At 39.0% G+C, this 11,624-nt stretch overlaps 1 protein-coding gene across 1 annotated transcript; it reads right to left on the reverse strand.

Moving 5' to 3' along the window:
* Window positions 1-1,189: 1,189 nt before the first annotated feature.
* Window positions 1,190-4,611, reverse strand: LOC107775473 (UDP-D-apiose/UDP-D-xylose synthase 2). The gene is made up of 9 exons (XM_016595208.2): window positions 4,060-4,611; window positions 3,544-3,636; window positions 3,275-3,382; window positions 2,544-2,658; window positions 2,331-2,464; window positions 2,128-2,229; window positions 1,952-2,044; window positions 1,687-1,822; window positions 1,190-1,600 (listed from the first exon to the last, which is right to left on the reverse strand). The coding sequence occupies exons 1-9, from the start codon at window positions 4,324-4,326 to the stop codon at window positions 1,488-1,490; spliced, it is 1,161 nt and encodes a 386-aa protein (XP_016450694.1). The 5' UTR covers window positions 4,327-4,611; the 3' UTR covers window positions 1,190-1,487.
* Between the last annotated feature and the right edge of the window lie 7,013 nt (window positions 4,612-11,624).

Consider the following 11,624-nt stretch of genomic DNA (forward strand, 5'->3'; position numbering starts at 1 on the left):
ATATCTTTTTTAAAATAAGGTAGGAGATGATTTCTACATTATTTTATTTATTATAGAAGAGATTTGCAAGCACACACAAGTAGGGAGAATATCAACATAAAAGTAATGCGCTAACGGTCATATCAGATGGTAACTTGCGGCTAAGTAAACTGTGAACAATAAAAATTGACTCGAAAATACTTCGTGTTAGACTCGAACCCACAATCGCCTGATTAGAAGTCAGACGCCTTATCCATTAGGCCACGGGTGCTGTTGTATTTTACACGTCAGATAATATTTTAATAAGGGAAGCAAGTCTTAATCCAAACAATTTTTAAGCCAATCATTGGCTTGGCCGAATCGGGATATGGCCCAACGTGAGTGAGCAAGTAAAGACATAGGTAAACGAAGACTTAATCCAACAACAGCAACTATCGGTAAGCAACAAAGAGCAGTGCTAGAATACTTCCGTGTGTCATTTACTGATGAAACCCATTCATTGAAAACCTGTGGGGACGGGAAGCTTTGGCTTCTCCAAGTGTTGTAATAAGGAATGTCTGGTTTTGACCATAAATCGAATTTAACTATCCTTTAAAAATATGTGAGTATTAGTTCAAAACAAATCTATGTTTCTCATCACCTGCCGGTTTGTTCCTAAAGAATCAGTAACGAAAACCACCCTAAGGCCGCCCAGGTTCAGAGAGAATTTGGGAACCAAGATTGACGGCTAATCCACTTAACGTATCAAGACCATAGTAAATGAGCTCCGAGATCTTTGCTCTCTTAGAGCAGAGTGACACTTCAACCGCTTTACCAAAGGTTTGCTAAATCATTAAGTTACCCGTAAAGTAACTCGCATTTGGTGTAAAATCTTTTGCTACAAGCAAAATACCACAAGAGAATAGCCCAAATCAGAGAAATCACAGTGCAGCATATCAAAAGGAAAGCCCATATACACATAAGCACTTCGGACAGACCAAATGACAGAACATCCAGATTACAAGATCACTCCAATGTTCCAGGTACAACCTAAATGTCCATTCATCTCACTTGCAAACAAACTACCAGTATATTCCAAACAGCTTGAAGAAAAAAGGACAATCTAATAGATGAACAAATGACAACCGGAAAATATCGGAGCCCCGGCAGCAGGTCTAAAAAATGATACAAGAAGCTTTCATACAGAAGAATAGAATGAATGATAACAAAATATTAAAAGGACATTACAGGCTTTCCTTCATTTAGTGCCTGATAACTGTTGTTGACAAGTCTCCAGTGATATTACATCAACCTATGACACAATTTACTAATGACTACTGTCACAACTCACAAGATAGGATACATGATGCTTACACCGTCAGCTATTATAGATTTTCAAAACGTGAGAGGCAAAAAGAAGTTACGTGTATGAGAACTGAACCAACAAGCTTCACTTGGTAGATTCTTTAAAGAAATTGAAAGACCTGCAGACAAGCAGCACATCCTAGAGAACTCTCCTCCGCCTTCCCTCAATTTGCAGTTGTCTTTGACATGGCCTGCTTGATAGCCTCAGCATATGTCCTGTGTTGGTAGGTGAGTGTGGATTCAAGCAAGTCCCATAAGGATGTCTTTGGGTTCCAGCCTGGTCACACAACAATCAAAATATCAGATTATTCTTGACCTGCAGAATGTCTGAATTAATCAGTAGATGAGAAAACACATACATACCAAGCTGTTTGTTGATTATAGTCATATCTGGAATTCTCTTGTCACTGTCATCATACCCCTCTCCATAAAATTCTTTCGAACTTACATCAATGGTGGGCGTTTCAAGAGAAGATTCTCCACTCACCTTCGAATAAACCTGTTATGAAAGAAAAGGTGCTGAGAAACATAGACGGTGGGCAGATGCTGTACTGAGATGTAGAACTAAAACAAAGCCCCACAGCAAGAAAAGTTGAGGGAAAACAAAAAAGGCAATCACTCAATTCACCTGAGTCATCATTTCAGCAAGCTGCCGCACAGTAACTTCATTGTTAGGATTGCCCACATTAAAAATATGGCCATTTGCCCTTGCAGGATTTTCCTGATAGAGAAAAAAGTGAATCAGCATATATATATTTACACACCTGAAAAATTCAAATGAAAGAGGATAGAGGTCAAACTCACAATCATCAAGAGAACAGCTTCAATAGCATCCTTGATATATATAAAAGTTCTCTGTGATTCCCCACCGTCGACTAGTTTCAGTGGCTCACGTCTTAAAAGGTTCTGAAAAAGAGAGGGAAAATGAAATAATAGAAAGTGAGATACAAGAATATATGTAAGTTTAAATTCAATACAAATAAATCAGAAATACAAATCATTCATACATTACTAAAGCAAGCTAACACTCTTGGAACACCCTCACTTGGACCATCAATGCCAGGTATGAAATCCATCCTGGGACCAATCCAATTGAACGGCCTTACAATTGTGAATTCTAAGCCATTCTCAGCACCCTCAGCTGCAAAATAATATGCATAAGAATTTTACTAGAGAATATTCAAGTTTTAAGACAGCCAACCAGGCAAAACATCACATACCATATATCAACCTCTCAATCAATTGCTTTGCACAGGCATATGACCACCTCTGCTTCTCAATAGAGCCAAAAATGCAAGGGGAGGCATCTTCCTTAAGCACATAGTAAGCAGGATCCTAATAGATAATCAGAAGAAAGATTTAAAACATCTCCAAAAATGTGAGTATCAGAAAACAATAAATGAGTATTAGATCATCCATGATTCTACAACAAAAGTTAAGCATGTCGTGGGGTGCACAAGACTGAATGATTCCTCATCCATTTAGATTCAATCTGCATGATGATCCATGCAACATACAAAAAAAAGCACATTGTCTGTCCTTGTAAATCGCTTAGCAATTACCAACTTCACAACTACCAAGGACTGTGTATCAGAGATGATTTTAAATATACAAGCACACAAATCTACACAAATCTTTAATATCAAAAACTCCCTTAACTTCTTAATTACACTGCTTTTCTTTTTCAGGTGGGGATATGGAGAAGCAGCATGGAGGAAAAGACAAAATAAAACCACAAGTCCAAGATCTTTATAGAATAAGTTAAATCTACCTAGAAAAATTATGGAACAAAGCAACTTAAACATGGGATACAAGGGGGCAGTACAAGTATGTTATACAAATACCAAACAACATAGTGAAAATTAATTGACATTTATAAAACAACAAAGCGAGTTTCACCTTAGGTGTTGCATTAAATATGGTACAAAATAAGTTGTTAGTGAAGTCTCACCTGCCGCAATGGGCTGTCCTTGGGTAAAAAAGCACCTATCGTTTTCCCATAAACTTCACAGGTGGAAAAGTGAATAAGACGCTTTCCATTTTCTGAGCAGTACTTCACCTGTATTAATCAATTCACATCAACTTCACACTCTAAATAATCACCAGGATCAAAATTGTCTATATCTCAACTGGATTCATTTCCAATAACAACCAACTGCATAGCAAAATATGAGCCCCCCAAAAAGGCAAAAGTGAAGTTAAAAAATGAGAGATGCCTACCACTGGAAGAGCATCAATGAAGTTGCTGTAAATAGTGTCAAGTGGACGAGTGTTGTAATCCGCTGGAGTGCATATTGCAGCAAGATTGATGGTCTGCATCACAAGAAAAGCCAAAAAGTCAGCACCAGTCAAAAAATTGAGCGGATCAACATTTAAAAATTGGAGGAAAATGTGTCGGTGCATAAAGTAGTCCATAATTAAAGCAAGATCATACTAAAATTAGTATAAAATAATCCAAGGATAAGATTAAACAATATATTCAAGAACATACAAGCTTTTTGAGAAATCTGTGAAACTTCTCTAAAGAAGCACGAGAATGATGAAGTTCAGATCCAATAAGATCTCCAATTAAATGAGTAATCAAATATTTAATTCAGAATAATACGTTTTAATATCTCGCAAGGATATTAATAAAACAAAATATGAATCTAAGAATTTCGCAAGCAACACAATTTCATATTCACAAAGCGAAGATCCATTATTCATATAATGAGAAGCAAAAATGAGTAAAATTACCAGATCTGCCATCTTGATAAGGCCTTCAAGACGAGAATCGTTCTTGATGTTGATGCGGTGGAACTGAATGCGATCAGCCCAGGTGAGCGTAGCCGGTTCGAGAAGATGCTTGATCTTGTCATTGTAAACGTCGACGGCGAGCACCTTATGCGGCGTCTCCGACATTAGCTTCTCACATAAATGCGAGCCAATAAAGCCTCCGGCACCAATCATACATATCGTAAATGGGTTTATTGGATTTCCGTCCAGATCTACTCTTCCTGCCATTTCCAAAATTCTCTCTCTCTCTCTCTCTCTCTCTCTCTACAAAATTTCTTCTTCTACTTCCTCAACTTTCTCTTTCTATATAGGATACGTAAGTATATAGATCGTTTGATTCTCTGGGGGAAAAAATGGGGTAATGACGGTGAAGGAAAGGGGGATATTTAAAGGAAGTAAAAGGAGGGAGGAGAGAAGAATTTGGCAGTGTGTGTGGCTGTGGCCAGACTGCATTCATTTGCCTATGTACGCGCTTCATAATATACACGCGGAAAATGTTGTGGCCACTGGATTATCTCTTCCTTTTATTATTCTCTGCCCAGTTGGTTTTTAGTTACTATAACTTCTTAGATTTTTTTCTCTCGATACTTGCCACTAATAGTTTTTTTTTAACATTTATTTTTCTTAACTAGTATACACAAATTACACACTAATTATATATAATTATACATTATTACACATAAATTATACTTATATTATATGTCCGCCAACTTTTTTTTAAGTTTAAGTGGTTAGATTAATAACTATTTAAGTTAATTTAAAACAAAAAAACAAAAATAGCCAGCGTGAAGTAAATTCTTAATTAGGCCGGGGCTATTACTATGTAAATGGGAGAGGCTCGTGTGTATCTAGCTAGAAAGTTATAATTCAACTGAACTCATAGTTTTCACTCATATTTTATATTTTTACTAAAAAATTATTAAATATATATAAATAATAAAGTTTAAATCTATTAAATTAGATAAGATATGATAAAATTATAAATTTAAACTCATAAAGTTTAAATTCTGAATCCATCTCCGTCCTCCGTCACGCGTTGACCTGTGCACTCGGGCACTTGCTCTCCATAATCATGTCATGTGAACTAATGAGCTGTCCATTTTCATGCCCGTGCAAGCACCACCGACGCACATACCAATACTACCAATGTCTTAACTAAAAAGAAAAATGCTTAACAAAGTAGTACTCCTACAACTTATGCATATTGATAGCATTATTTAACAGGTACAATAGTATAATAAATTTCATATTATTAGTGTGCATAAGTAAGTCCCAAAGGGAACTCGTCAATTCTATTACTCCAGACCCTCTCCTCCCTCAGATGTGTTCAATATTAATCTCATAAAAAATTTAAAAAATGATTAACAGGAGAATGATTAAGATGAAAACGAAATACTCACATAATAATAGTCGATAGATTGCTGGATTTGATTTTACATTTGGCATAAGGTAATTTCCCGAAGCTAATCGACCTAACTCCATCAAGAAGGTAATCAAGATGATTCAAGCTCATTTTCTTCTCTTATTTAAGTAACTTTCGCTTTAATGCCCACGAATTGAAGAAGCAAAACTGAAAGCAAGATCAAGAAAATCAAACACATAATCGACCTATTGCATTTGAAACAATTCTTTTTAGGTAATCCCTAATATGTCGACATTTTGTAGTTTGTACCCAAAAAGATAATATGTTGACATTTGCTACCGGAAATAATAACGGTTTTAGTTCTTGAGTACAGTATTGTTTTATTCTCTTGGGGTCATTTGGTTCGCGGCCAGAGTTATCCCGTGATTATAATCCGGGGATTGTTATCCCGAGATTAATAATCCCTGAATTATTTAGTACCAACGCTTTGTTTGGTTCGTTTGATTGAAAATGAAATATACCGTGTATAATCCCAAACTTGTGTTTGTTTTGAAATTAAATAAACTTGAATAAATCATTTGTTTCCATTTTTAACCTTAGTTATTTTAGAAACTTAGATATATGTAATTTCTTTTAAAATAAAGATGGAGATTGTTTGACAAAAAATATAAATTTTGGTTCAAATAATTAAATTTATATAAACAAAGGTTAATCCTAATTAATAAGGAAGAATAGCCTAATAAACACTTCTATGTGTCCCGTTTTGTCATCCCGGTCCCGATACTCTACGAAATTTCATCCAAACACTCGTAGTTTTTAAAATACATTACTTTAACCCATCCAGCCCCGCGTGTTCTTCAAACACGATGTGGATGACACATCATAGTCCACATCAGATTTTAAATGATACATCATTCTTTTTTTAACTTTAATTTCAAAATTTTAATTTTTTTTCCTTTTTTCGCTCTACTCCTCCCCACCTTTGACCAACTATTGAAAACATCAAACATGGCATCTTTCGTCTTATATTCGTCTCTTTGATAGTCAAACTTGTCCCTCCATCATATGAAACAAGGCGCCTTTACCAAAAATCAACCTCGTTAGAGAGCCATAAGCTTGCAATTGATCCATTAAATTGGTTTAAACTCGTTAATCCGAGATCCTTAAATCAAGTAGTTGAAGCTAAGAAATCTTGATAAATAAGCTGCTTGAGCACAAAAAGAGAGGAAAAAATCAAGACCTGAGATAACCAAGAGGAATAAGGAAATGCAGGCAACTTCTCTGCCATTAATGAATGAAGATATAAGAACATTTTCCAAAATTTGAATCTTGAAAAGAGGGGAATCTAATCCTACATATTACCATCTTTATCGGCGGCAGCACCACGGTGGTCAACTAAACTGGATCTCCAATACCTCACCATAAACTGCCAAAAAAAATTAGATTTTCAACTTCTCTCATCAAATAAAATTTCACCATTAAATATTCACTCCACCACCTGAGAATCTATTAGTCCTGAAATAATTGTTACCCAAACTAGATTCAATACCGTCAATAGACATACATCTAATTTATTTCAAAAATATTAATGGTGATTGCTCTTCAAAAAAGATTTACTATTTTTTTCTCAAATATTGACTGAAGGTTTGTGAAAATGGGGAGGGGAATAATGGGAAATGAATAAGGGGAGAAAGAGAAAAGAAAAATGGAGGAGGGGAATAACGGGAAAGGAATAAGGAGAGAAGAGAAAAGAAAAATGGAGGAGGGGTGGGGAAAGAACGGGAAATGGGAAGAGTAGAAAGAGAAAAAGAAATGGGGGGGGGGGAAGAAGAAAGAACAAATATATATTATTTTTTATCTTTTGTCTTTTACTTTTACTTTTTATTTTTATTTTTCTTTTTATTTTAATCATTTTTAGTCTAACTTTTTTATGTTTACTCTCGTTATACGTGTGAAGTTCACGTATTTTGTCCAACTCGGTCATGAGGTTGCCACGTATGCTTGGTCAATGGTCAGAGGAGTTTAAAGTAATGTGTTTTAAAAACTATGAGTGTCTGGATGAAACTTCGTAGAGTATCGGGACCGAGATGACAAAATGAGACAAGTAGAAGTATTTATTAGGCTATTCTGCCAATTAATAATAATATCCTTAGATCTTAATATTAGAAAAAGCAATTAACATGTGCTCATGCGGATAGTAAAGGCATCACGTGATAAATTCTCTGAAAAACCAAGAACAGTGGTGTAGCATATGACATCTAATAGGCAATAATAAATGGCATTTAAGCACATAAGGGGAATGATTCAATCAATAAAAGACGGAATAATTGAACCTTCCGTCTGACAATGATTGAAAGACAAATCCTAGAACAATTGAGGATTTCTCGGATCTGATGGTAAAGTATAAATAAGAATTTTAGTGAAAAGTAGATCTTTGTATTGAGTGAAGACCGAATCTTTTTGTCAAAGTGCTTTTCTTACAGAAAATCAATATTCCTTCTATCACTGTTTCTCCTTCTATTTATATGGGACATACTTCCAAGAAACCCTAAAAGTACAAGTACAGAGAATATCCAAGAGAATATTCTCTTTAATATCCTATCTCGAAAACTAGTCGTTTCTGCCCTATTGAACGTACTCGACCTTGACCTCAATCCTTGTTGACACCGTGACTACGACTTTCATCGACTCTTCGACCGCGGGCCGTGCGCCTTCTCGGACCATCTTAACAAGTGACGGCTTGAGGATTTTTCTCGTAATGCTATCTCACCCTGAATATTCTAAGGGCAGATTTTGACCCATATAATTAGTCCCTCTGTTTATTGAGGCCGGCCTCAGGCGGGATTGATGAGCGAATTCTATTCATTGCGGTCGAAACGATTGGGCGAGTTGAGCTGGTCGTGATGATTGAGGCAAACTAGCAACGTGGCCCTTCGTGAGCCGCGAATTTTGGATGCTCCGTCTCACAGTTGATTTGTTGGAGTTGTGATGTCTATGAATTAGGGTGACGTCATGACGTCATGCATCATCATGACGGGTATTCTCGATGCGTTGCTTTATTTTTCATGGGACTCCTGATTGGACCTACCGGTTCGGTTCCAGTGCCAGGTAATAATGAGCCAATTTCTCGATTTTGATGTCAGGATCCTTATAAATAGGGATGTGAGGGTGTAATTTCAAAGTTTACAGATTTCCTGTATCAAAACGTCATATCCTCTTCCTCTTCTTCCATTGTTGTGCATTTTCCCTTCTATTCCAGCGATTCTCGTCGTTTTTAATCCTCAGTTGTTTGGTACATCTCTTTCTTTCGTCGAAACATGTCTAACGGACCCTCTGAGTCCAACGAGGGAAGTGATGCGGTCCCTCTAGCGATAGTGTTTCCCCCTCATGCGGAGAACGCTCCCGCTGCTGTCGAGGACGGAAGCTTCCCTACGGTGGAGGAGATAGTTCCTCGTAACCCTGATACCAGGCCAGATTTCTCAAAAAATCCTGAAGTTGAGCTCGGAACCTTTAAATCGTCAATGAAAGAGGATGACTTATTGGAGCTTAGGGCTAAATACGGCCTTCCGAATTACGTCGAGTTGATCTCTGATGGGTGGGATACGGTGCAGGTCCACCATCCTGGGTACTGCGCCTTATACGCCTACCCTTTTCACGTCGGCTACACTCTTCCTCTCCTTCTCGTCTCGGCTCACGCCGTATGTCTATAAACTCATAAGGATGCTCACTTAATTTATGGAGTTGGCTGGGGTCGAGCTCACACTTCGACACTTGATGCACCTATTCGCCCCCAGCATTTATATGGGGACAATGTTGAATCTTCGCCACCGAGGAGGTAAATGCTTGGTGGTAAAGATGGACGACAAATCTAACCGCCAATTCTGGCTCAAATTTTTCTTTGTTCGAACTGAGGATGTGGTGGTCAACGTTGATAGTTTCCCTGAGGCTTGGAATTGCACTCGTAAGTACACACCTCTTTGTTTGTAGGTATCCAATTTTTCCTTAGTGTTTTGTTGTGGTTCTAATCTCATGCTCCTTCTTATGCATCTACGCGTTTACCTCCACCTTTGGTTGACAACATTTCCGACTGGGTGGGTAGGCTCCTTTATCACATCGTGGGGATACGCGAGTGGTTGGGCTTCTTCAAAAGGTTTGGGCCTCATCTCCCTTTGACTGGTAAGTTGTTCTTATCTTCGGCCTCTTAGTTATTTCTTTTTCATGGTTTACTTTGGCTGCCTTTTCTTTTCTCTTTGTATTTCCCTTAAATTCAGCTAGGGGGTCCTCGAAGAGGTTGAGATCTCCTGCACCTGCGTTCCGAAAGAGGAAGAATTCTAAGGCCTCGACTTCTGCCCCTTCCTGGACTGTGACCACCTCAGCTCGTGTCCCAATCTCTTCTTTGACCGCGACAGCCTCTGCCCGCGCCCATGTTGGTACGCCTTGTCTTGTTCCTTCCTCGGTCATGGGAACCTCGGCCGCTTTACCATACCGCCTTGTAGATGAAGACGAGGATGAGCTTGTACCTGGTGAGGAAGATTTAATGCCTCGCAAGAGGAGGTCTGTAAATACTGGCGATAGGGCCTCCCGAGCCGTTGACTTAATGGGGGACGACTTTACACTATGCGAGACGATGACCATTGTCATCGAAGATGACGTCTGGCCGATGTTTGAGATTCCGAGGTTGACGGAGGCCGATGTGGATACGCCTCTTCCTTCTGTGATGATAGAGGCTAAAGGGCCAGCCACTAGAGCTTTCGACACTTCGCCGCAAGATGAGCTGCCAACTTTGCGACTAGCTGATGATACTTCTTTGCCGACCGATAAGAGAGGCAAAGATGTTGCTAAAGAAGGTTATGAGATTGGTTCAGACGTTGATGTTGGTGACCTGTAGATGATAGAGGAAGGGTTTACTCAGCTTGAGGTAAGGTTGGAGGGGTCTACAAGGACCATTGCGATCCTTTTGGATCGTGATTTGCTGAAGAATACGGAGGACGTTATCTCTCGCCTTGGCCCTCTTTGTTCCGAGATAGAGGGTAAGACCTTTAAAGAGTTGGATGATGTTACTCTATCGAGGAGCATTGTTGGTCTTGCCCTTAGAGTGAGTGTATAATGTTTTGTTCTTCTTTTATTTTTGCCTTTGTTTTCCGGGGCGTTTTTGTTTCTGATTCGTTTCTTTTCTTTTTCTGGCCGCAGAGGGTGATTTTGGAGATCGAGAGTGCCCGAAGAGAGGAGAGGCGTAGGGAAATTTGTATAAGGTTGAAAAATAAGTACTTTGAGTATCGATGCAAGTACCGGGATTTCGTCGGCGGCTTGAGAAGGGTGGCGACATGCAGGCCCTTCGGGACGAGTTGAAGGAGAAAAATGATGAGCTAGTAAAGGCCATTGAGAAGCACAGTGTCCTCGAGGAGACGTTGAGTAGTCGTGAAGAGGAGCTTGAGGTTAGCAGGGGCATGGGGGCCCAATGTAGTGACCTTCAAGCATAAGTAGTCGAATTGCGCAGGCAATTGGAAGAAAGTCGGCTTCAGCTGGAGGGCCTTAATGGTGCAATTGCTGAGAAGTGGAGCGAGCTTGAGAAAGCGGAATCTTTTCGTTTGTACGCTTAGAGGAAGTTGTAGATGCTTGAGATAGCGAATAACACCCTTCGATCTGAGCGGGAGAATGGCCAGTCCACGGCGAAGGCTAAGGAGGATCGACTAGAGGGGAGGGTCAGAGAGTTGGAGAAGGATAACATCCTCCTTCATGATCGTGTGGTCGCATTGGAAGTTGTGAAGGCTCAAAATAGAGTACGACTTGGGGGACGATTTTTCTCTCAGAAGTTGAAGTATTTTATGTGGTTAATATTCCAATTGTTTGGTAGTAGCTTTCATTCCATTGTTTCTAGTTGGAACGAACCTTTGTTTGTTTCGGCTATGATTTTATATGGACCATCCCAATTTGTTCCCAGCTTGCCTTCCTTGGGATCTTTGCTTGCTTGAGTTTTAGCTTTCAGTACGTAGTCCCCGACTTTGAGTGGCCTGACCTTTGCTTTCTTGTTGTAATAGCGTTTTGCTTGTTGCTTTTGGGTGACCATTCTTATGTAGACCATATCTCTTCGTCGAGTTCTTGCCTTCTGCTCTCGTCATTACCCGTGCGCTCTCATGGGAGTACCTTAGGTTGGATTCTCCGA

The sequence above is a fragment of the Nicotiana tabacum genome, chromosome 22, assembly GCF_000715075.1.
Source record: "Nicotiana tabacum cultivar K326 chromosome 22, ASM71507v2, whole genome shotgun sequence".
In the NCBI taxonomy this organism is placed as follows: Eukaryota; Viridiplantae; Streptophyta; class Magnoliopsida; order Solanales; family Solanaceae; genus Nicotiana; species Nicotiana tabacum.

Coding starts and splice junctions, on each gene's coding strand:
- LOC107775473 (XM_016595208.2), bottom strand. CDS start 4,326: ATGGCAGGAAGAGTAGATCTGGACGGAAATCCAATAAACCCATTTACG. Junction 3,637..4,059: donor TTATCAAGATGGCAGATCTG/GTAATTTTACTC, acceptor CTTGTGATGCAG/ACCATCAATCTTGCTGCAAT. Junction 3,383..3,543: donor TCATTGATGCTCTTCCAGTG/GTAGGCATCTCT, acceptor TGATTAATACAG/GTGAAGTACTGCTCAGAAAA.